This window comes from Pseudophryne corroboree, chromosome 9, assembly GCF_028390025.1.
Source record: "Pseudophryne corroboree isolate aPseCor3 chromosome 9, aPseCor3.hap2, whole genome shotgun sequence".
Taxonomy (NCBI): domain Eukaryota; kingdom Metazoa; phylum Chordata; class Amphibia; order Anura; family Myobatrachidae; genus Pseudophryne; species Pseudophryne corroboree.
This window is the reverse complement of record NC_086452.1, coordinates 76,849,650-76,873,923: the sequence shown is the minus strand read 5'-3', so window position 1 is coordinate 76,873,923 and position 24,274 is coordinate 76,849,650. Positions and strand designations below refer to the sequence as shown.

The window sequence follows — 24,274 nt, the reverse complement described above, 5'->3', positions numbered from 1 at the left end:
ATGTACAATTTCTTCTGAAAGTGGAAATAAATCTGGTCTGTTCTCTCTAATGGGGATCGCACAGTGCATACCTTACAATGTCCAATGTTCTTAAAACTAAACTCTGTGTATTTATTATGTCTTCCCTTATTGGAAGCACTGACGGGTAACCCTTTATAAAGCACAGCTATCAGTGTGTTACAAATTAAGGGGATTAAAAAAATAAAATAAATGCAATGTGCCAAAATAGCCTGTGAGACACCTCCTGTCCTTTTGTAGCTGTGCAGCCGTCTCCTCTGGAACAAACCAGTCACTTGGTATCCAGATGGAAGATAGACAGTACATAGAAAGTCACTAGGTCAACACCAGATAGTCCACAGGGTCAAAAGGTCAACAGTTAAAGGGTCAACGGGGTCAAAAGGTTGACATGCAAATAGTCAACACGGAAAAGGTCAACATTGTTTTTCATGATTTTTTTAGGGTTATTAGGCATGGTGGGGGGTTAGGGTTAGACTGCTGAAGGGGACGGTTAGGGATAGGCACTTGGGAGAGGGTGAGGGTTAGACTGCTGGAGGGGACGGTTAGGGATAGGCACTTGGGAGAGGGTGAGGGTTAGACTGCTGGAGGGGACGGTTAGGATAGGCACTTGGGAGAGGGTGAGGGTTAGACTGCTGAAGGGGACGGTTAGGGATAGGCACTTGGGAGAGGGTGAGGGTTAGGCTTCCGGAGGAGACAGTTAGGGTTAGGCACCAAGGGGACGGTTATGGTTAGGCTGCTGGAGGGGACGGTTAGGGTAAGGCACCAGGGGGATGGTTAGGGTGAAGAAAAAAAGTGTCAAACTCTCTCTGTGTTGACATTTTCTCCCTGTCGACATTGATTGTAGACCATCTGGTGTCGACCTATTGACTCTCTCTCTCTCTCTCTCTCTCTCTCTCTCTCTCTCTCTCTCTCTCTCTCTATCTATATTTCTCTGACGTCCTAGTGGATGCTGGGAACTCCGTAAGGACCATGGGGAATAGCGGCTCCGCAGGAGACTGGGCACATCTAAAGAAAGCTTTAGGACTATCTGGTGTGCACTGGCTCCTCCCCCTATGACCCTCCTCCAAGCCTCAGTTAGATTTTTGTGCCCGACCAAGCAGGGTGCAATCTAGGGGGCTCTCCTGAGCTTCTTAGATAAAAGTTAGTTTTAGGTTTTTTATTTTCAGTGAGACCTGCTGGCAACAGGCTCACTGCATCGAGGGACTAAGGGGAGAAGAAGCGAACCTGCCTGCTTGCAGCCAGCTTGGGCTTCTTAGGCTACTGGACACCATTAGCTCCAGAGGGATCGAACACAGGCCCAGCCTCGGAGTCCGGTCCCAGAGCCGCGCCGCCGGCCCCCTTACAGAGCCAGAAGCAAGAAGAGGTCCAGAAAATCGGCGGCAGAAGACATTCTTCCCCCCGCCGTTTCCTAAAATCTGCCTTACCGGCACCTCCCTCTGCCAGGGAGACGGTGTTGGTGGATATTCAACACTATAATCACAACAAGTGATTGTCAAGGTGCCCCTCCTTCAGCAAGGAAGGGGTTACTATTCCACAGTGGTTGTGGTACCGCAACGGTTCGGTGAGACCCATCTTGAAATTAAAATACTTGAACTTTTATATCAGAAGATTCAAGTTCAAGATGGAATCGCTCAGGGCGGTTATTACGAGCCTGGACGAGGGGGATTACAGGGTCTCCCTGGACATCAAGGATGCGTACCTGCATGTCCCCATTTACCCCCCTCACCAGGAGTACCTCAGATATGTGGTACAGGACTGTCACTATCAGTTCCAGACGCGGCCGTTGGAGTTGTCCACGGCACCGAAGGTCTTTACCTAGGTAATGGCCGAAGTGATGATACTCCTTCGCAAGAAGGAAGTTTTTATTATCCCGTACTTGGACGATCTCCTGATAAAGGCAAGGTCCAAAGAACAGTTGGTAGTGGGGGTAGCACTCTCTCGGGAAGTGCTACAACAGCACGACTGGATTCTCAATATTCCAAAGTCACAGCTGGTCCCGACGACACGTCTTATGTTCCTGGAAATGTTTCTGAACGCAGACCAGAAAAGAGTGTTTCTTCCAGTGGAAAAAGCCGATGAGTTGTCATCTCTAGTCAGAGACATCCTAAAACCAGGACAGGTATCGGTACATCAATGCACACGAGTCCTGGGAAAAATGGTAGCTTCGTACGAAGCATAATTCCATTCGGAAGACTCCACGCAAGGACGTTCCAGTGGGACCTGTGGGACTAATGGTCCGGGTCCCATCTACAGATACAACAGCGGATAACCCTGTCAGCAAGAAACAGGGTGTCGCTGCTGTGGTGGCTGCAGAGGGCTCATCTACTAGAGGGCCGCAGATTCGGAATACAGGACTGGGTCCTGGTGACCACGGATGCCAGCCTTCGGGGCTGGGGTGCAGTCACACAGGGAAGAAATTTCCAAGGAGATTTCGCTTCACATAAATATTCTGCAGCTAAGGGCCATTTACAATGCCCTAAGCCAAGCAAGGCCCCTGCTTCAGAACCAGCCGGTACTGATCCAATCAGACGACATCACGGCGGTCGCCCATGTAAACAGACAGGGCGGCACAAGAAGCAGGATGGCGATGGCAGAAGCCACAAGGATTCTCCGATGGGCGACCTACACCCAGGAGAATGGGGACTTCATCCAGAAGTTTTCCAAACGCGGGTAAACCGTTGGGAATGACCGCGGGTGGACATGATGGCGTCCCGCCTCAACAAGAAGTTGAAAAGATATTGCGCCAGGTCAAGGGACCCTCAGGCGATCGCTGGGGACGCTCTAGTGACACCGTGGGTGTACCAGTCGGTTTATGTGTCTCCTCCTCTACCTCTCATACCCAAGGTACTGAGAATAATAAGAAGGCGAGAAGTGAAAACCATACTCGGGGTTCCGGATTGGCCATGAAGAGCTTGGTACCCGGAACTTCAAGAGATGCTGGCAGAGGACCCTTGGCCTCTGCCGCTCAGACAAGACCTGCTGCAGCAGGGACCCTGTCTGTTCCAAGACTTACCGCGGCTGCGTTTGACGGCATGGCGGTAGAATACCGGATCCTAAAGGAAAAGGGTATTCCGAAGGAAGTCATCCCTACCCTGATCATAGCCAGGAAGGATGTCACCGCAAGACATTATCGCCGTGTTTGGCGAAAATTTGTTGCTTGGTGGGAGTCCATGAAGGCCCCGACGGAGGAATTTCAACTATGTCGATTCCTGCACTTCCTGCAAGCAGGGGTGACGTTTGGGCCTCAAATTGGGGTCAATCAAGGTCCAGATTTCGGCTCTGTCGATTTTCTTCCAGAAAGAACTGGCTTCACTGCCTGAAGTTCAGACTTTGATTAAAGGAGTACTACATATTCAGCCTCATTTTGTGCCTCCTGTGGCACTTTTTGGATCTCAACGTGGTGTTGGATTTCCTAAAGTCGCATTGGTTGAGCCACTTAAAACCATGGAGCTAAAGTATCTCGCGTGGAAAGTGGTCATGCTGTTGGCCTTGGCCTTGGCCAGGCGTGTGTCAGAATTGGCGGCTTTGTCATGTAAAAGGCCTTATCTGATTTTCTATATGGATAGGGCAGAGTTGAGGACTTGTCCTCAGTTTCTCCCGAAGGTGGTCTCAGGTTTTCACTTGAACCAACCTATTGTGGTGCCTGCGGCTACTGGGGACTTGGAGGATTCCAAGTTGCTGGACGTAGTCAGGGCCCTGAAAATTTTATTTTTCCAGGACGGCTGGAGTCAGGAAAACTGACTCGCTGTTTATCCTGATGGCACCCAACAAGCTGGGTGCTCCTGCTTCTAAGCAGTCTATTGCGCGCTGGATTTGTAGCACTATTCAGCTGGCGCATTCTGCGGTAGGATTACCGCAGCCTAAATCAATAAAAGCCCATTCCACAAGGACAGTGGGCTCATCTTGGGCGGCTGCCCGAGGGGTCTCGGCTTTACAACTTTGCCGAGCAGCTACTTGGTCAGGGGCAAACACGTTTGCAAAATTCTATGAATTTGATACCCTGGCTGAGGAGGACCTGGAGTTCTCTCATTCGGTGCTGCAGAGTCATCCGCACTCTCCCGCCCGTTTGGGAGCTTTGGTATAATCCCCATGGTCCTTACGGAGTTCCCAGCATCCACTAGGACGTCAGAGAAAATAAGAATTTACTTACCGATAATTCTATTTCTCGTAGTCCGTAGTGGATGCTGGGCGCCCATCCCAAGTGCGGATTGTCTGCAATACTTGTACATAGTTATTGTTAACTAATCGGGTTCTTGTTGTGAGCCATCTATTCAGAGGCTCCTCTGTTATCATGCTGTTAACTGGGTTTCATATCACAAGTTGTACGGTGTGATTGGTGTGGCTGGTATGAGTCTTACCCGGGATTCAAAATCCTTCCTTATTGTGTACGCTCGTCCGGGCACAGTATCCTAACTGAGGCTTGGAGGAGGGTCATAGGGGGAGGAGCCAGTGCACACCAGATAGTCCTAAAGCTTTCTTTAGAAGTGCCCAGTCTCCTGCGGAGCCGCTATTCCCCATGGTCCTTACGGAGTTCCCAGCATCCACTACGGACTACGAGAAATAGAATTATCGGTAAGTAAATTCTTATTTTATATATATATATATATATATATATATATATATATATATATATATATATATATATTTCTCTGACGTCCTAGTGGATGCTGGGTACTCCGTAAGGACCATGGGGTATAGACGGGCTCCGCAGGAGACTGGGCACTCTTAAAAGAAAGATTAGGTACTATATCTGGTGTGCACTGGCTCCTCCCTCTATGCCCCTCCTCCAGACCTCAGTTAGTATCTGTGCCCGGCCAGAGCTGGATGCACCCTAGGGGCTCTCCTGAGCTTCCTAGAAAACAAAGTATTTGTTAGATTTTTATTTTCAGTGAGATCTGCTGGCAACAGACTCACTGCTACGTGGGACTGAGGGGAGAGAAGCGAACCTACCTGCTTGCAGCTAGCTTGGGCTTCTAAGGTTACTGGACACCATTAGCTCCAGAGGGATCGAACACAGGCCCAGTCCTCGGTCGTCCGGTCCCGGAGCCGCGCCGCCGTCCCCCTTGCAGAGCCAGAAGAACGAAGAGAAGTTGAAAATCGGCGGCTGAAGACTCCGGTCTTCATTAAGGTAGCGCACAGCACTGCAGCTGTGCGCCATTGCTCCCTTAGCACACCACACACTCCGGTCACTGATGGGTGCAGGGCGCTGGGGGGGGGGGCGCCCTGGGCAGCAATTAGATTAACTTACTTGGCGAAAAGCACATAATACAGTCTGATAAACTGTATATGTGCATTAACCCCCGCCATTAAAGTACATAAAAGGACAGAAGCCCGCCGCTGAGGGGGCCGAGCCTTCTTCCTCAGCACACCGGCGCCATTTTCTCTTCACAGCTCAGCTGGAAGGAAGCTCCCCAGGCTCTCCCCTGCAGTATCCTGGTACACAAAGGGTAAAAAAAGAGAGGGGGGGCACATAAATTTAGGCGCAAAACTGTGTATATAAGCTGCTATAGGGGAAAAATCACTCAGTATAGTGTACATCCCTGTATTATATAGCGCTGTGGTGTGTGCTGGCATACTCTCTCTCTGTCTCTCCAAAGGGCCTGGTGGGGGAACTGTCTTCAAATAGAGCATCCCCTGTGTGTGTGGTGTGTCGGTATGCGTGTGTCGACATGTCTGAGGTAAAAGGCTCCTCTAAGGAGGTGATAGAGCGGATAAGTGTGTGGGAGGGTGTCTCCGTCAACAACGCCGACACCTGTTTGGATATGTGTAAGTGCTGAGGTAAAATTATTGCACAAAAAGTTAGGGAACAGAAAGGAAATCTACCCTGGTCTGTCCCTATGTCACAGAGTCCTTCAGAGTCTCTCTATGTTCACTATCCAAAATAACAAAGTATCGACACGGAGTTTAACTCCACTGTCGACTACGATAATGCAAAGTTACAGCCAAGAGGGCTAAAAGATATTCAATATATGATTATTGGAATAAAAGATGATTTGCATATCACTGATGACTCATCTGTTCCTGACACGAGAGTACACATGTTAAGGGGAAGAATGCTGAGGTAAATTTCCCTCCTCTCATGAGGAAAAAGAGCGGGAATCTCCAGACAAGAGACGGCAGCTTCCCACAAGAGAATTCTCAGGCTGTATCCTTTCCCCACTAGGGCCAGGATGTGTTGAGAATCTTCCCCTTGGGTGTCCTGTTTGCACTAGCTATTCTCAGGGATCTTGCAGATAGTGTGCACATTCTAGTATACTACCCAGACCGGCGATTGTGTCGGCATGGGTTTATAGCGCTGTGGCAGCGTGGACAGGTACCTTTATCAGCAGAGATTGAGACCCTAGTATGCATATAAATATTTTAAGATGCTGTCCTAAGTGATAGATATATAATTATAAAGCATGCCCAAAGGGACATGAGTATACTGGGTCCTAGAGACAAAAGCTATGTCGATTTTCTGCTTGACGTGTCCTGTAGAATATACATTGGACAGATGATGCCGACTTAAGAGGCATATGGAAGAAAGGTTCTCGGGCCTGGTCTCCACAGCTATAGCTGGTAATTCTGATATTTTGCCTTATATTCCTGCACAGCCTAGGAAAGCATGACATTATTAAATGCAGCTTTTCGAATAAAGAAACAAGAAAGTCTGAGGTGCGTCCTTTCTTGTCAGAGCCGGGGGCAGAGGAAAGAAGCTGTACAACACAGCTAGTCCCCAGGAACAGAAGTCCTCCCCGGCCTCTACAAAAATCCACCGCATGTCGCTGGGGCTCCACAGGCGGAGCTAGGCCCGGTGGGGACACGCCTTCGTAAGTTCAGCCACAAGTGGGTTCACTCCCTGTTAGATCCCTGGGCAATAGAAATTGTATCGCAGGGATACAGGCTGGACTGTGAGAAGATGCCCCCTCACCGAGGACCCGGCGGGCTTCCCCCCAAGAGAGGGAGCCAGTGTTAACTGCAATTCGTAAATTGTATCTTCAACAGGTGGTGGTCAAGGGTCCCCTCCTTCAACAAGAGGGTGTTATTATTCGACCATGTTATAATCCCGAAACCAGACGGTTCGGTTAGACCCATATTGAATTAAAATCCCTGAACATATACCTGAAAAGGTTCAGGTTCAAGATGGAATCACTAAGAGCGGTCATTGCAAGCCTGAAATGAATCGGGACATAAGGGATGCATACCTTCATGTCCCCATTTATCCACCTCATCAGGCGTACCTCAGAATTGCGGTACGGGATTGTCATTACCAATTTCACCAAGGTAATGGCGGATATGATGGTGCTCCTGCGGAAGCAAGGTGTCACAATTATCACATACTTGGATGATCTCCTCATAAAAGCGAGATCAAGAGAGTAGTTGCTGGACAGCGTATCACCTTCTCTGGAAGTGAAACGGCAACACGACTGGATTCTATATATTCCGAAGTCGCAGTTGGTTCCTACAGCTCATCTGCCTCGCCTAGGCATGATCCTAGACACAGACCAGAAGAGGGTTTATCTCCCGATAGAGAGAGCTCAGGAGCTCATGACACTGGTCAGGAATCTATTGAAAACCAAAACAGGTGTCAGTGCTTCACTGCACTCGAGTCCTGGGAAGGATGATGGCATCATACGAGGCCATTCCCTTCGGCTGGTTCCATGCAAGGACAATGGAACTTACTGGACAAGTGGTCCGGATCACATCTTCAGATGCATCGGTTAATCACCCTATCCCCCAGGGCCAGGGTGTCTCTCCTGTGGTGGCTGCGGAGTGCTCACCTTCTCGAGGGCCGCAGATTCGGCATTCAGGACTGGGTCCTGGTGACCACGGATGCAAGCCTCCGAGGGTGGGGGGCAGTTACACAGGGAAGAAAATTCCAAGGTTTGTGGTCAAGCCAACAGACTTGCCTTCACATCAATATCCTGGAACTAAGGGCCATATACAACGCCCTAAGTCAAGCGGAGTTCCTGCTTCGCGACCAACCGGTTCTGATCCAGTCAGACCGCAGGGGCTCATGTTAACCGCCAGGGCGGCACAAGGAGCAGGGTGGCGAGGGTAGAAGCCACCAGAATTCTTCGCTGGGCGGAGAATCAAGTAAGCGCACTGTCAGCAGTGTTCATTCCGGAAGTGGACACGACCTCCACCCGGGAAAGTGGTGACTTCATCAGGAAGTTTTCACGCAGTTTTGCAAATTGATGGAAACTGCCTCAGGTGGACTACATGGCGTCCCACCTCAATAAAAAGATAAAAAAAGGTTTTACGCTGGGTCAAGGGACTCTCAGGCGATAGCTGTGGTCGCACTAGTAACACCGTGGGTGTTCCAGTCGGTCTATATATTCCCTCTTCTTCCTCTCAGACCCAAGGGCTGAGAATTGTAATAAACGGAGGAGTGTGAACAATATTCTTTGCTCCGGATTGGCCAAGAAGGACTCGGTACCCGGAACTGCAAGAAATGCTCTCAGAGGACCCATGGCCTCTGCCTCTCAGTCAGGACATGTTGCAACAGGGACCCTGTCTGATCCAAGACTTACCGCGGCTGCGTTGGACGGCATGGCGGTTGAACGCCGGATCCTAGCGGAAAAGAGCATTCCGGATGCAGTTATTCCTACGCTGATAAAGGCTAGGAAAGACGTGACAGCAAGACTTTTTCACTGTATATGGCGAAAATAGGTTGCTTGGTGTGTGGCCGGGAAGGCCCTACAGAGGAATTCCAGGGGGGTCGATTCCTGCACTTCCTACAGTCAGGAGTGACTATGGGCCTAAAATTAGGATCCATAAAGGCCAAGATTTCGGCCCTATCCCTTTTTCTCTCAAAAAGAACTGGCTTCACTGCCTGAAGTTCGGACGTTGTTACAGGGGTGCTGCATATTCAGCCCCTTTTGTGCCTCCAGTGGCACCTTGGGATCTTAACGTGTGTTGGATTCCTAAAATCCCACTGGTTTGAGCCACTTAAGACCGTGGAGCTAAAATATCTCACGTGGAAAGTGGTCATGCTTTTGGCCTTAGCTTGGACTAGGCGTGTGTCAGAATTGGCGGCTTTGTCATGTAAAAGCCCATATCTGATCTTCCATATGGAAAGGGCAGAATGGAGGACTCGTCCCCAATTTCTCCCTAAGGTGGTATCATCGTTTCATTTGAACCAACCTATTGTGGTGCCTGCGGCTACTAGGGACTTGGAGGATTCCAAGTTGCTGGACGTAGTCCGGGCCCTGAAACTTTGTTTCCAGGACTGCTAGAGTCAGAAAAACTGACTCGCTATTTATCCTGCATGCACCCAACAAGCTGGGTGCTCCTGCTTCAAAGCAGACTATTGCTCGCTGGATCTGTAGCACGATTCAGCTTGCACATTCTGCGGCTGGACTGCCGCATCCTAAATCAGTAAAAGCCCATTCCACGAGGAAGGTGGGCTCTTCTTGGGCGGCTGCCCGAGGGGTCTCAGCTTTACAACTTTGCCGAGCTGCTACTTGGTCGGGTTCAAACACTTTTGCAAAATTCTACAAGTTTGATACCCTGGCTGAGGAGGACCTTGAGTTTGCTCATTCGGTGCTGCAGAGTCATCCGCACTATCCCGCCCGTTTGGGAGCTTTGGTATAATCCCCATGGTCCTTACGGAGTTCCCAGCATCCACTAGGACGTCAGAGAAAATAAGAATTTACTCACCGGTAATTCTATTTCTCGTAGTCCGTAGTGGATGCTGGGAGCCCGTCCCGAGTGCGGACTCTCTGCAATACATGTATATAGTTATTGCTTAACTAAAGGGTTATTGTATGAGCCATCTGTTGAGAGAGGCTCAGTTATTGTTCATACTGTTAACTGGGTATAGTTATCACGAGTTGTACGGTGTGGCTGGTATGAGTCTTACCCTTGATTCCAAATCCTTTCCTAGTAATGTCAGCTCTTCCGGGCACAGTTTCCCTAACTGAGGTCTGGAGGAGGGGCATAGAGGGAGGAGCCAGTGCACACCAGATATAGTACCTAATCTTTCTTTTAAGAGTGCCCAGTCTCCTGCGGAGCCCGTCTATACCCCATGGTCCTTACAGAGTTCCCAGCATCCACTACGGACTACGAGAAATAGAATTACCGGTGAGTAAATTCTTATTTTTTATATATATATATATATATATATATATATATATATATATATATATATATATATATATATATATATATATATATATAAAAAATCTTTTAATCCACCCCCAGTGGAGTGTTTCCTCATTGTTTTGACCTGGTCACTTTTATTCCAGATCAGTTTGACGACGACCGTGATGATGAGGGAGAGTCGGTGGAAGAGCACAAGAGTGTGATCATGCACCTCTTGTCACAGGTCCGCCTGGGCATGGACCTGACCAAGGTAAGATCGGCACTTCCACAAGGCGAGGCCTCTGGTGTCACTTCTTGTTACTGGGTTATGTTTCTTTTCCATTTGCTTAAGACAGACAATCACAGGATATATCCCATAACCCTGTTCTGCTGCTGCGCCTGGTAATGGAGCTTTTGTATGTGTGCCAATACACACTCATGATGGCATTGTTAGTGGAGGGCTAAGCCTGCAGACACTGATCTTGGCTTATACAGAATAATAACATAGGTTATTTTCTGCTACCAATTGTGGTGTTTGTTACAGAAGATGTGATGTATTGTGCTAAGCTGACTGCCCCACTATACAGGGATCAGAATGTGAGTAAGCAGTACAGTCTTGTAGGATGACCTAAGGCCACTCTGTATTGTTGCATGAAGCGTTGAGTAACAAGCTATGATTGTGTTAAGTGCAGACAATGATGATGGCTCTCGCTTACCAGCTAATGTACACTAATGCCTTCTAGACCTTGAGCTGATGGCTAGACTCCTGGTAAAACAGGTTGTGCTCTTAACACAATCATTGTTAGTTTCTTATGAAGCTGCTCTGGGTCACTAGTTTATGTTCTGTATCAGCAGCTGTGATTCTTGTTCTCCTGTAGGGATCAGACCCATGATGTAGTGTTCATATGCCTGTATATGTATGTTCCAGGTTGTACTTCCCACATTCATCCTGGAGAGGAGATCACTGCTGGAGATGTACGCCGACTTCTTTGCACACCCTGACTTGTTTGTAAGGTACGTTTGCGGACACTGGTAAAACGTATAAGAGACGTGTGCGGACACTGGTGAAACGTGTAAGAGACGTGTACAGGCACTGGTAAAGCGTGAAAGAGACGTGTGCGGGCACTGGTAAAGCGTGTAAGAGACGTGTGCGGGCACTGTTACAGTGTGTAAGAGACGTGTGCGGTCACTGGTAAAGCGTGTAAGAGACGTGTGCGGGCACTGTTACAGTGTGTAAGAGACGTGTGCGGGCACTGGTAAAGCGTGTAAGAGACGTGTGCGGGCACTGGTAAAGCGTGAAAGAGACGTGTGCGGGCACTGGTAAAGCGTGTAAGAGACGTGTGCGGGCACTGGTAAAGCGTGTAAGAGACGTGTACAGGCACTGGTAAAGCGTGTAAGAGACGTGTGTGGGCACTGTTACAGTGTGTAAGAGACGTGTGCGGGCACTGGTAAAGCGTGTAAGAGACGTGTGCGGGCACTGGTAAAGCGTGTAAGAGACGTGTACAGGCACTGGTAAAGTGTGTAAGAGACGTGTGTGGGCACTGTTACAGTGTGTAAGAGACGTGTGCGGGCACTGGTAAAGCGTGTAAGAGACGTGTGCGGGCACTGGTAAAGCGTGTAAGAGACGTGTGCGGGCACTGTTACAGTGTGTAAGAGACGTGTGCGGGCACTGGTAAAGCGTGTAAGAGACGTGTGCGGGCACTGGTAAAGCGTGTAAGAGACGTGTGCGGGCACTGATAGTGTGAAAGACGTGTGCGGGCACTGGTAAAACGTGTAAGAGACGTGTGCGGGCATTGATACAGTGTGAAAGAGACGTGTGCGGGCACTGGTAAAGCGTGTAAGAGACGTGTGCGGGCACTGGTAAAGCGTGTAAGAGACGTGTGCGGGCACTGGTAAAGCGTGTAAGAGACGTGTGCGGGCACTGTTACAGTGTGAAAGAGACGTGTGCGGGCACTGGTAAAGCGTGTAAGAGACGTGTGCGGGCACTGGTAAAGCGTGTAAGAGACGTGTGCGGGCACTGGTAAAGCGTGTAAGAGACGTGTGCGGGCATTGATACAGTGTGAAAGAGACGTGTGCGGGCACTGGTAAAGCGTGTAAGAGACGTGTGCGGGCACTGGTAAAGCGTGTAAGAGACGTGTGCGGGCACTGGTAAAGCGTGTAAGAGACGTGTGCGGGCACTGGTAAAGCGTGTAAGAGACGTGTGCGGGCACTGGTAAAGCGTGTAAGAGACGTGTGTGGGCACTGGTAAAGCGTATAAGAGACGTGTGCGGGCACTGATAGTGTGAAAGACGTGTGCTGGGACTGGTAAAACGTGTAAGAGACGTGTGCGGGCATTGATACAGTGTGAAAGAGACGTGTGCGGGCACTGGTAAAGTGTGTAAGAGACGTGTACAGGCACTGGTAAAGCGTGTAAGAGACGTGTGCGGGCACTGTTACAGTGTGTAAGAGACGTGTGCGGGCACTGGTAAAGCGTGTAAGAGACGTGTGCGGGCACTGGTAAAGCGTGTAAGAGACGTGTGCGGGCACTGTTACAGTGTGTAAGAGACGTGTGCGGGCACTGGTAAAGCGTGTAAGAGACGTGTGCGGGCACTGGTAAAGCGTGTAAGAGACGTGTGCGGGCACTGGTAAAGCGTGTAAGAGACGTGTGTGGGCACTGGTAAAGCGTATAAGAGACGTGTGCGGGCACTGGTAAAGCGTGTAAGAGACGTGTGCGGGCACTGGTAAAGCGTGTAAGAGACGTGTGCGGGCACTGATACAGCGTGTAAGAGACGTGTGCGGGCACTGGTAAAGCGTGTAAGAGACGTGTGCGGGCACTGGTAAAGCGTATAAGAGACGTGTGCGGGCACTGGTAAAGCGTGTAAGAGACGTGTGCGGGCACTGGTAAAGCGTGTAAGACGTGTGCGGGCACTGTTACAGTGTGTAAGAGACGTGTGCAGGCACTGGTAAAGCGTGTAAGAGATGTGTGCGGGCACTGGTAAAGCGTGTAAGAGACGTGTGCGGGCACTGTTACAGTGTGTAAGAGACGTGTGCAGGCACTGGTAAAGCGTGTAAGAGACGTGTGCAGGCACTGGTAAAGCGTATAAGAGACGTGTGCGGGCACTGGTAAAGCGTGTAAGAGACGTGTGCGGGCACTGATACAGCGTGTAAGAGACGTGTGCGGGCACTGGTAAAGCGTGTAAGAGACGTGTGCGGGCACTGGTAAAGCGTATAAGAGACGTGTGCGGGCACTGGTAAAGCGTGTAAGAGACGTGTGCGGGCACTGGTAAAGCGTGTAAGACGTGTGCGGGCACTGTTACAGTGTGTAAGAGACGTGTGCAGGCACTGGTAAAGCGTGTAAGAGACGTGTGCGGGCACTGGTAAAGCGTGTAAGAGACGTGTGCGGGCACTGTTACAGTGTGTAAGAGACGTGTGCAGGCACTGGTAAAGCGTGTAAGAGACGTGTGCGGGCACTGGTAAAGCGTATAAGAGACGTGTGCGGGCACTGGTAAAGCGTGTAAGAGACGTGTGCGGGCACTGGTAAAGCGTGTAAGACGTGTGCGGGCACTGTTACAGTGTGTAAGAGACGTGTGCAGGCACTGGTAAAGCGTGTAAGAGACGTGTGCGGGCACTGGTAAAGCGTGTAAGAGACGTGTGCGGGCACTGTTACAGTGTGTAAGAGACGTGTGCAGGCACTGGTAAAGCGTGTAAGAGACGTGTGTGGGCACTGGTAAAGCGTATAAGAGACGTGTGCGGGCACTGATAGTGTGAAAGACGTGTGCGGGCACTGGTAAAACGTGTAAGAGACGTGTGCGGGCATTGATACAGTGTGAAAGAGACGTGTGCGGGCACTGGTAAAGTGTGTAAGAGACGTGTACAGGCACTGGTAAAGCGTGTAAGAGACGTGTGTGGGCACTGTTACAGTGTGTAAGAGACGTGTGCGGGCACTGGTAAAGCGTGTAAGAGACGTGTGCGGGCACTGGTAAAGTGTGTAAGAGACGTGTACAGGCACTGGTAAAGCGTGTAAGAGACGTGTGTGGGCACTGTTACAGTGTGTAAGAGACGTGTGCGGGCACTGGTAAAGCGTGTAAGAGACGTGTGCGGGCACTGGTAAAGCGTGTAAGAGACGTGTGCGGGCACTGTTACAGTGTGTAAGAGACGTGTGCGGGCACTGGTAAAGCGTGTAAGAGACGTGTGCGGGCACTGGTAAAGCGTGTAAGAGACGTGTGCGGGCACTGGTAAAGCGTGTAAGAGACGTGTGTGGGCACTGGTAAAGCGTATAAGAGACGTGTGCGGGCACTGGTAAAGCGTGTAAGAGACGTGTGCGGGCACTGGTAAAGCGTGTAAGAGACGTGTGCGGGCACTGATACAGCGTGTAAGAGACGTGTGCGGGCACTGGTAAAGCGTGTAAGAGACGTGTGCGGGCACTGGTAAAGCGTATAAGAGACGTGTGCGGGCACTGGTAAAGCGTGTAAGAGACGTGTGCGGGCACTGGTAAAGCGTGTAAGAGACGTGTGCGGGCACTGTTACAGTGTGTAAGAGACGTGTGCGGGCACTGGTAAAGCGTGTAAGAGACGTGTGCGGGCACTGTTACAGTGTGTAAGAGACGTGTGCGGGCACTGGTAAAGCGTGTAAGAGACGTGTGCGGGCACTGGTAAAGCGTGTAAGAGACGTGTGCGGGCACTGATAGTGTGAAAGACGTGTGCGGGCACTGGTAAAACGTGTAAGAGACGTGTGCGGGCATTGATACAGTGTGAAAGAGACGTGTGCGGGCACTGGTAAAGCGTGTAAGAGACGTGTGCGGGCACTGGTAAAGCGTGTAAGAGACGTGTGCGGGCATTGATACAGTGTGAAAGAGACGTGTGCGGGCACTGGTAAAGCGTGTAAGAGACGTGTGCGGGCACTGGTAAAGCGTGTAAGAGACGTGTGCGGGCACTGGTAAAGCGTGTAAGAGACGTGTGCGGGCACTGGTAAAGCGTGTAAGAGACGTGTGCGGGCACTGGTAAAGCGTGTAAGAGACGTGTGTGGGCACTGGTAAAGCGTATAAGAGACGTGTGCGGGCACTGATAGTGTGAAAGACGTGTGCGGGCACTGGTAAAACGTGTAAGAGACGTGTGCGGGCATTGATACAGTGTGAAAGAGACGTGTGCGGGCACTGGTAAAGCGTGTAAGAGACGTGTGCGGGCACTGGTAAAGTGTGTAAGAGACGTGTACAGGCACTGGTAAAGCGTGTAAGAGACGTGTGTGGGCACTGTTACAGTGTGTAAGAGACGTGTGCGGGCATTGGTAAAGCGTGTAAGAGACGTGTGCGGGCACTGGTAAAGTGTGTAAGAGACGTGTACAGGCACTGGTAAAGCGTGTAAGAGACGTGTGTGGGCACTGTTACAGTGTGTAAGAGACGTGTGCGGGCACTGGTAAAGCGTGTAAGAGACGTGTGCGGGCACTGGTAAAGCGTGTAAGAGACGTGTGCGGGCACTGTTACAGTGTGTAAGAGACGTGTGTGGGCACTGTTACAGTGTGTAAGAGACGTGTGCGGGCACTGGTAAAGCGTGTAAGAGACGTGTGCGGGCACTGGTAAAGCGTGTAAGAGACGTGTGTGGGCACTGGTAAAGCGTATAAGAGACGTGTGCGGGCACTGGTAAAGCGTGTAAGAGACGTGTGCGGGCACTGGTAAAGCGTGTAAGAGACGTGTGCGGGCACTGATACAGCGTGTAAGAGACGTGTGCGGGCACTGGTAAAGCGTGTAAGAGACGTGTGCGGGCACTGGTAAAGCGTATAAGAGACGTGTGCGGGCACTGATACAGTGTGAAAGAGACGTGTGCGGGCACTGGTAAAACGTGTAAGAGACATGTGCGGGCACTGATACAGCGAGTAAGAGATGAGTGCGAGCATTGGTAAAATGTGTAAGACGTGTGCGTGCATTGATGCAGCGTGAAAGAGACGTAAGCGGGCATTAGTAAAATGTATAAGGGACGTGTGCGTGCACTGGTAAAATGTGTAAGGGACGTGTGTGGGCACTGATGAAATGTGTAAGGGAGTGTGCGGGCACTGATGAAATGTGTAAGACGTGTGCGGGCACTGATGAAATGTGTAAGGGACGTGTGCAGGCACTGATACAGCACGAAAAAGACGTAAGCAGGCATTGGTAATATGTGTAAGGGATGTGTGCAGGCACTAGTAAAATGTGTAAGGGACGTGGGCGGGCACTGTTAAAATGTGTAAGAGACGAGTGCGGGCACTGATACAGCGTGAATGAGACGTAAGCGGGCATTGGTAAAATGTATAAGGGACGTGTGCGGGCACTGGTAAAATGTGTAAGGGACGTGTGTGGGCACTGATGAAATATGTAAGGGACATGTGCGGGCATTGGTAAAATGTGTAAGGGACGTGTGCGGGCACTGGTAAAATGTGTAAGAGACGTGTGCGGGCATTGGTAAAATGTGTAAGGGACGTGTGTGGGCACTGATGAAATGTGTAAGGGACATGTGCGGGCATTGGTAAAATGTGTAAGGGGCATGTGCGGGCACTGGTAAAATGTGTAAGAGACATGTGCGGGCACTGATACAGCGTGTAAGGGACGTGTGCGGGCACTTATAAAATGTGTAAGGGACGTGTGCGGGCACTGATGAAATGTGTAAGGGACGTGTGCGGGCACTGGTCAAATGTGTAAGACGTGTGCGGGCACTGGTAAAACATGTAAGAGACGTGTGCGGGCACTGGTATAGCGTGTAAGAGACGTGTGCGGGCACTGGTAAAGTGTGTAAGAGACGTGTACAGGCACTGGTAAAGCGTGTAAGAGACGTGTGTGGGCACTGTTACAGTGTGTAAGAGACGTGTGTGGGCACTGTTACAGTGTGTAAGAGACGTGTGCGGGCACTGGTAAAGCGTGTAAGAGACGTGTGCGGGCACTGGTAAAGCGTGTAAGAGACGTGTGCGGGCACTGTTACAGTGTGTAAGAGACGTGTGCGGGCACTGGTAAAGCGTGTAAGAGACGTGTGCGGGCACTGTTACAGTGTGTAAGAGACGTGTGCGGGCACTGGTAAAGCGTGTAAGAGACGTGTGCGGGCACTGGTAAAGCGTGTAAGAGACGTGTGCGGGCACTGGTAAAGCGTGTAAGAGACGTGTGTGGGCACTGGTAAAGCGTGTAAGAGACGTGTGCGGGCACTGGTAAAGCGTGTAAGAGACGTGTGCGGGCACTGGTAAAGCGTGTAAGAGACGTGTGCGGGCACTGATACAGCGTGTAAGAGACGTGTGCGGGCACTGGTAAAGCGTGTAAGAGACGTGTGCGGGCACTGGTAAAGCGTATAAGAGACGTGTGCGGGCACTGGTAAAGCGTGTAAGAGACGTGTGCGGGCACTGGTAAAGCGTGTAAGACGTGTGCGGGCACTGTTACAGTGTGTAAGAGACGTGTGCAGGCACTGGTAAAGCGTGTAAGAGACGTGTGCGGGCACTGGTAAAGCGTGTAAGAGACGTGTGCGGGCACTGTTACAGTGTGTAAGAGACGTGTGCAGGCACTGGTAAAGCGTGTAAGAGACGTGTGTGGGCACTGGTAAAGCGTATAAGAGACGTGTGCGGGCACTGATAGTGTGAAAGACGTGTGCGGGCACTGGTAAAACGTGTAAGAGACGTGTGCGGGCATTGATACAGTGTGAAAGAGACGTGTGCGGGCACTGGTAAAGTGTGTAAGAGACGTGTACAGGCACTGGTAAAGCGTGTAAGAGACGTGTGTGGGCTCTGTTACAGTGTGTAAGAGACGTGTGCGGGCACTGGTAAAGCGTGTAAGAGACGTGTGCGGGCACTGGTAAAGTGTGTAAGAGACGTGTACAGGCACTGGTAAAGCGTGTAAGAGACGTGTGTGGGCACTGTTACAGTGTGTAAGAGACGTGTGCGGGCACTGGTAAAGCGTGTAAGAGACGTGTGCGGGCACTGGTAAAGCGTGTAACAGACGTGTGCGGGCACTGTTACAGTGTGTAAGAGACGTGTGCGGGCACTGGTAAAGCGTGTAAGACGTGTGCGGGCACTGGTAAAGCGTGTAAGAGACGTGTGCGGGCACTGGTAAAGCGTGTAAGAGACGTGTGTGGGCACTGGTAAAGCGTGTAAGAGACGTGTGTGGGCACTGGTAAAGCGTATAAGAGACGTGTGCGGGCACTGGTAAAGCGTGTAAGAGACGTGTGCGGGCACTGATACAGCGTGTAAGAGACGTGTGCGGGCACTGGTAAAGCGTGTAAGAGACGTGTGCGGGCACTGGTAAAGCGTATAAGAGACGTGTGCGGGCACTGGTAAAGCGTGTAAGAGACGTGTGCGGGCACTGGTAAAGCGTGTAAGAGACGTGTGCGGGCACTGTTACAGTGTGTAAGAGACGTGTGCGGGCACTGGTAAAGCGTGTAAGAGACGTGTGCGGGCACTGTTACAGTGTGTAAGAGACGTGTGCGGGCACTGGTAAAGCGTGTAAGAGACGTGTGCGGGCACTGGTAAAGCGTGTAAGAGACGTGTGCGGGCACTGGTAAAGCGTGTAAGAGACGTGTGTGGGCACTGGTAAAGCGTATAAGAGACGTGTGCGGGCACTGGTAAAGCGTGTAAGAGACGTGTGCGGGCACTGGTAAAGCGTGTAAGAGACGTGTGCGGGCACTGGTAAAGCGTATAAGAGACGTGTGCGGGCACTGATACAGTGTGAAAGAGACGTGTGCGGGCACTGGTAAAACGTGTAAGAGACATGTGCGGGCACTGATACAGCGAGTAAGAGATGAGTGCGAGCATTGGTAAAATGTGTAAGACGTGTGCGGGCATTGATACAGTGTGAAAGAGACGTGTGCGGGCACTGGTAAAGCGTGTAAGAGACGTGTGCGGGCACTGGTAAAGCGTGTAAGAGACGTGTGCGGGCACTGGTAAAGCGTGTAAGAGACGTGTGCGGGCATTGATACAGTGTGAAAGAGACGTGTGCGGGCACTGGTAAAGCGTGTAAGAGACGTGTGCGGGCACTGGTAAAGCGTGTAAGAGACGTGTGCGGGCACTGGTAAAGCGTGTAAGAGACGTGTGCGGGCACTGGTAAAGCGTGTAAGAGACGTGTGCGGGCACTGGTAAAGCGTGTAAGAGACGTGTGTGGGCACTGGTAAAGCGTATAAGAGACGTGTGCGGGCACTGATAGTGTGAAAGACGTGTGCGGGCACTGGTAAAACGTGTAAGAGACGTGTGCGGGCATTGATACAGTGTGAAAGAGACGTGTGCGGGCACTGGTAAAGCGTGTAAGAGACGTGTGTGGGCACTGGTAAAGCGTGTAAGAGACGTGTGTGGGCACTGGTAAAGCGTGTAAGAGACGTGTGCGGGCACTGGTAAAGCGTGTAAGAGACGTGTGCGGGCACTGGTAAAGCGTGTAAGAGACGTGTGCGGGCACTGATACAGCGTGTAAGAGACGTGTGCGGGCACTGGTAAAGCGTGTAAGAGACGTGTACAGGCACTGGTAAAGCGTGTAAGAGACGTGTGTGGGCACTGTTACAGTGTGTAAGAGACGTGTGCGGGCACTGGTAAAGCGTGTAAGAGACGTGTGCGGGCACTGGTAAAGCGTGTAAGAGACGTGTGCGGGCACTGTTACAGTGTGTAAGAGACGTGTGCGGGCACTGGTAAAGCGTGTAAGAGACGTGTGCGGGCACTGGTAAAGCGTGTAAGAGACGTGTGCGGGCACTGGTAAAGCGTGTAAGAGACGTGTGTGGGCACTGGTAAAGCGTATAAGAGACGTGTGCGGGCACTGGTAAAGCGTGTAAGAGACGTGTGCGGGCACTGGTAAAGCGTGTAAGAGACGTGTGTGGGCACTGTTACAGTGTGTAAGAGACGTGTGCAGGCACTGGTAAAGCGTGTAAGAGACGTGTGCGGGCACTGGTAAAGCGTGTAAGAGACGTGTGCGGGCACTGGTAAAGCGTATAAGAGACGTGTGCGGGCACTGATACAGTGTGAAAGAGACGTGTGCGGGCACTGGTAAAACGTGTAAGAGACATGTGCGGGCACTGATACAGCGAGTAAGAGATGAGTGCGAGCATTGGTAAAATGTGTAAGACGTGTGCGTGCATTGATGCAGCGTGAAAGAGACGTAAGCGGGCATTAGTAAAATGTATAAGGGACGTGTGCGTGCACTGGTAAAATGTGTAAGGGACGTGTGTGGGCACTGATGAAATGTGTAAGGGAGTGTGCGGGCACTGATGAAATGTGTAAGACGTGTGCGGGCACTGATGAAATGTGTAAGGGACGTGTGCAGGCACTGATACAGCACGAAAAAGACGTAAGCAGGCATTGGTAATATGTGTAAGGGATGTGTGCAGGCACTAGTAAAATGTGTAAGGGACGTGGGCGGGCACTGTTAAAATGTGTAAGAGACGAGTGCGGGCACTGATACAGCGTGAATGAGACGTAAGCGGGCATTGGTAAAATGTATAAGGGACGTGTGCGGGCACTGGTAAAATGTGTAAGGGACGTGTGTGGGCACTGATGAAATATGTAAGGGACATGTGCGGGCATTGGTAAAATGTGTAAGGGACGTGTGCGGGCACTGGTAAAATGTGTAAGAGACGTGTGCGGGCATTGGTAAAATGTGTAAGGGACGTGTGTGGGCACTGATGAAATGTGTAAGGGACATGTGCGGGCATTGGTAAAATGTGTAAGGGGCATGTGCGGGCACTGGTAAAATGTGTAAGAGACATGTGCGGGCACTGATACAGCGTGTAAGGGACGTGTGCGGGCACTTATAAAATGTGTAAGGGACGTGTGCGGGCACTGATGAAATGTGTAAGGGACGTGTGCGGGCACTGGTCAAATGTGTAAGACGTGTGCGGGCACTGGTAAAACATGTAAGAGACGTGTGCGGGCACTGGTATAGCGTGTAAGAGACGTGTGCGGGCACTGGTAAAATGTGTAAGAGGTGTGTGCGGGCACTGGTAAAACGTGTAAGAGACATGTGCGGGCACTGATACAGCGTGTAAGAGACGTGTGCGGGTACTGGTAAAATGTGTAAGGGACGTGTGCGGGCACTGGTAAAATGTGTAAGACGTGAGCGGGCACTGGTAAAATGTGTAAGAGACGTGTGCGGGCACTGATACAGCGTGTAAGAGACGTGTGTGGGCACTGGTAAAATGTGTAAGGGACGTGTGCAGGCACTGATGAAATGTGTAAGGGACGTGTGCGGACACTGATACAGCGTGAAAGTGACCTGTGCGGGCACTGGTAAAACGTGTAAGAGACGTGTGCGGGCACTGGTAAAACGTGTAAGAGACGTGTGTGGGCACTGGTAAAACGTGTAAGAGACGTGTGCGGGCACTGGTAAAACGTGTAAGAGACGTGTGCGGGCACTGGTGCAAAAGACGTGTGCGGGCACTCGTTAAACGTGTAAGAGACGTGTGCGGGCACTGGTAAAACGTGTAAGGAACGGTGCGGGCACTGGTAAAACGTGTAAGAGACGTGTGCGGGCACTGATACAGCGTGTAAGAGACGTGTGCGGGCACTGGTAAAACGTGTAAGAGACGTGTGCGGTCACTGGTAAAACGTGTAAAGTATGTCATCAGCTGATAGAACGTGTTAAGCTGGTTACATACTATATGATCCCATGGATGGGAGCGACCTATTGGGTACATTATCTAGTGTGTACCCATGATGGGGCGCTTCCGTTGGTCGCTAGCGACATCACCAGTCAGCCCTGCAGCATGTCGCATGCCCCCTCCCATGTCTGACCCGGCATTAGCACTTGTTACATGCAGTGTCCCGTCGGCAGGAATGTCGGGCTGGGTACACATCACTAAGGCATGTGCAGAGTACAGCACTCTTCGTGTCAGTCTAAACGTTGCTATTATCCATACACTGTCCTGTTGAACTGTGATGCTGCACCGCGGGTACGGGAGCTGAGTGTTACTGATGATCTCCGCGGTTTCTTTCAGTATCGGTGACCACAAAGACCCCAAAGACAGGATGATTCAGGTGGTCCGATGGTACTTGTCTGCATTCCACGCTGGCAGGAAGGGGTCTGTTGCTAAGAAGCCTTATAACCCAATCCTAGGAGAGGTCTTCCAGTGTCACTGGGATCTGCCGGGACATGAAAGTGATGAACCTGTGAGTGATGTTATACCGTCTTCCTGTAGCCGCTATTTATTACATGTAAGGTGATATGTGTAGAAGATTATCACGCTCAGATGCAATGGTAACTTCTTACTCAAGGCAGCTGCTGTGGCCTTACTGCCCTTTATCTTCAGTCATATTAAACACACACAGACTGAACAGAGGCAGGGATAACGCTTGCCAGTATATCATTCGTACAGCCATTCACCCATACATTGGCTGGACCATCGACCGGTGTGTAAGTACATCACATTGGCGTATGGTACGCCAACATCTCCAATTATCGGGACCTCCTTTATGGAGTGCAAGGGAAAGTTGGTTAGCTTGGTGGTCAGCAAATGCTGCTGTTCCAACATTATTTTGCGGCCATTGAATAGCCCATAACTCCATATAAAAGGCATTTAGTCATCCCAAATATATTTATTTCACGGTGACATCCATTGATCCGAGTCAGGCTTTGGCCATTGAGGACCCCAAAAAGTCTGATGCACTGTGTTGTAATCATTTTATTTTTATTTTTTTCCACACAGGAGTTAGTTTCCGAAGGGCCAGTTCCATGGGCTTCCAAAAATAATGTGACTTTTGTGTCCGAGCAGGTCTCGCACCATCCGCCAAGTACGTCACCACTTCTCTTCCTCTATGGCTTTTGCTTTATAAAAATAGACTATTTCAGTGAAAGGAATCTGGACTTGAGAAGGTGTAAGATGAGGGTTATGTCTAGCATCCAGTCCGTGTGCTCCTGTTACACCTCACAGACAATACGGCCTATGAGTATTAGTCAGAGTGCCACAGTACCAGATGGTGGCACTGGCCACGTATACACTGATGTTACACAGGAACCAGATGGTGGCACTGGCCAGGTATACACTGATGTTACACAGGAACCAGATGGTGGCACTGGCCACGTATATAGTGATATTACACAGGAACCAGATGGTGGCACTGGCCACGTATAAACTGATGTTACACAGGAACCAGATGGTGGCACTGCCCACGTATATAGTGATGTTACACAGGAACCAGATGGTGGCACTAGCCACGTATACACTGATGTTACACAGGAACCAGATGGTGGCACTGGCCACGTATACACTGATGTTACACAGGAACCAGATGGTGGCACTGGCCACGTATACACTGATGTTACACAGGAACCAGATGCTGGCACTGGCCACGTATACACTGATGTTACACAGGAACCAGATGGTGGCACTCGCCACGTATACACTGATGTTACACAGGAACCAGATGGTGGCACTGGCCACGTATATAGTGATATTACACAGGAACCAGATGGTGGCACTGGCCACGTATAAACTGATGTTACACAGGAACCAGATGGTGGCACTGGCCACGTATATAGTGATATTACACAGGAACCAGATGGTGGCACTGGCCACGTATACACTACTGATACACAGGAACCAGATGGTGGCACTGGCCACGTATACACTGATGTTACACAGGAACCAGATGGTGGCACTGGCCACGTATACACTGATGTTACACAGGAACCAGATGGTGGTACTGGCCACGTATACACCGATGTTACAGATGGTGGCACTGGCCACGTATATACTGATGTTACACAGGAACCAGATGTATACTGTGTGTGTATATATGTGTATGTATATGTGTGTGTATATATGTGTATGTATATGTGTGTGTGTGTGTATATATATATATATATATATATATATATATATATAATATGAGAGAGAGGGGGGCATGATGGCGCGGTCTCTAGTGTGACTCTGCTTGCTGACAGACTGCGCAGCTCATAATACTTTGCATGAACTGTCACAGTATGTTCTGCTTTTCTCCACAGCATGTAATTTAGCACTGTCATAGTAAAGTGAGATGGACATACTGTAGGATGAAGAATACTGTACAGCACATCTGCTGCCCCTTTGTTGTATACTAGGTGTTGGTTGCCTGATTTCAGTAGCAGATAATACGTAAGCTAGCCACACATTGTGATCCTGCAGTCTGGCCCACACACCAAGTGATAGGGTTAATGTGCAGTTTGGCGTCCCATGCTACATGTTGCCGTATTATTTTGCCGGTTGACACACCAAGTGATAGGGTTAATGTGCAGTTTGGCGTCCCATGCTACATGTTG

The 24,274-nt window shown here is 50.5% G+C and overlaps 1 protein-coding gene across 4 annotated transcripts in view; it reads left to right on the top strand.

Moving 5' to 3' along the window:
* The window catches only part of OSBPL9 (oxysterol binding protein like 9), a 274,510-nt gene that overhangs the window by 224,207 nt on the left and 26,029 nt on the right, over positions 1 to 24,274 (top strand). For all 4 annotated transcript variants that reach the window (XM_063939546.1, XM_063939545.1, XM_063939548.1 and 1 more), the window contains 4 exons: positions 10,248 to 10,354; positions 11,012 to 11,097; positions 21,975 to 22,146; positions 22,683 to 22,767. In XM_063939546.1, coding sequence (XP_063795616.1) covers positions 10,248 to 10,354; positions 11,012 to 11,097; positions 21,975 to 22,146; positions 22,683 to 22,767 — 450 coding nt within the window. The remainder of the gene's footprint in view (positions 1 to 10,247; positions 10,355 to 11,011; positions 11,098 to 21,974; positions 22,147 to 22,682; positions 22,768 to 24,274) is intronic.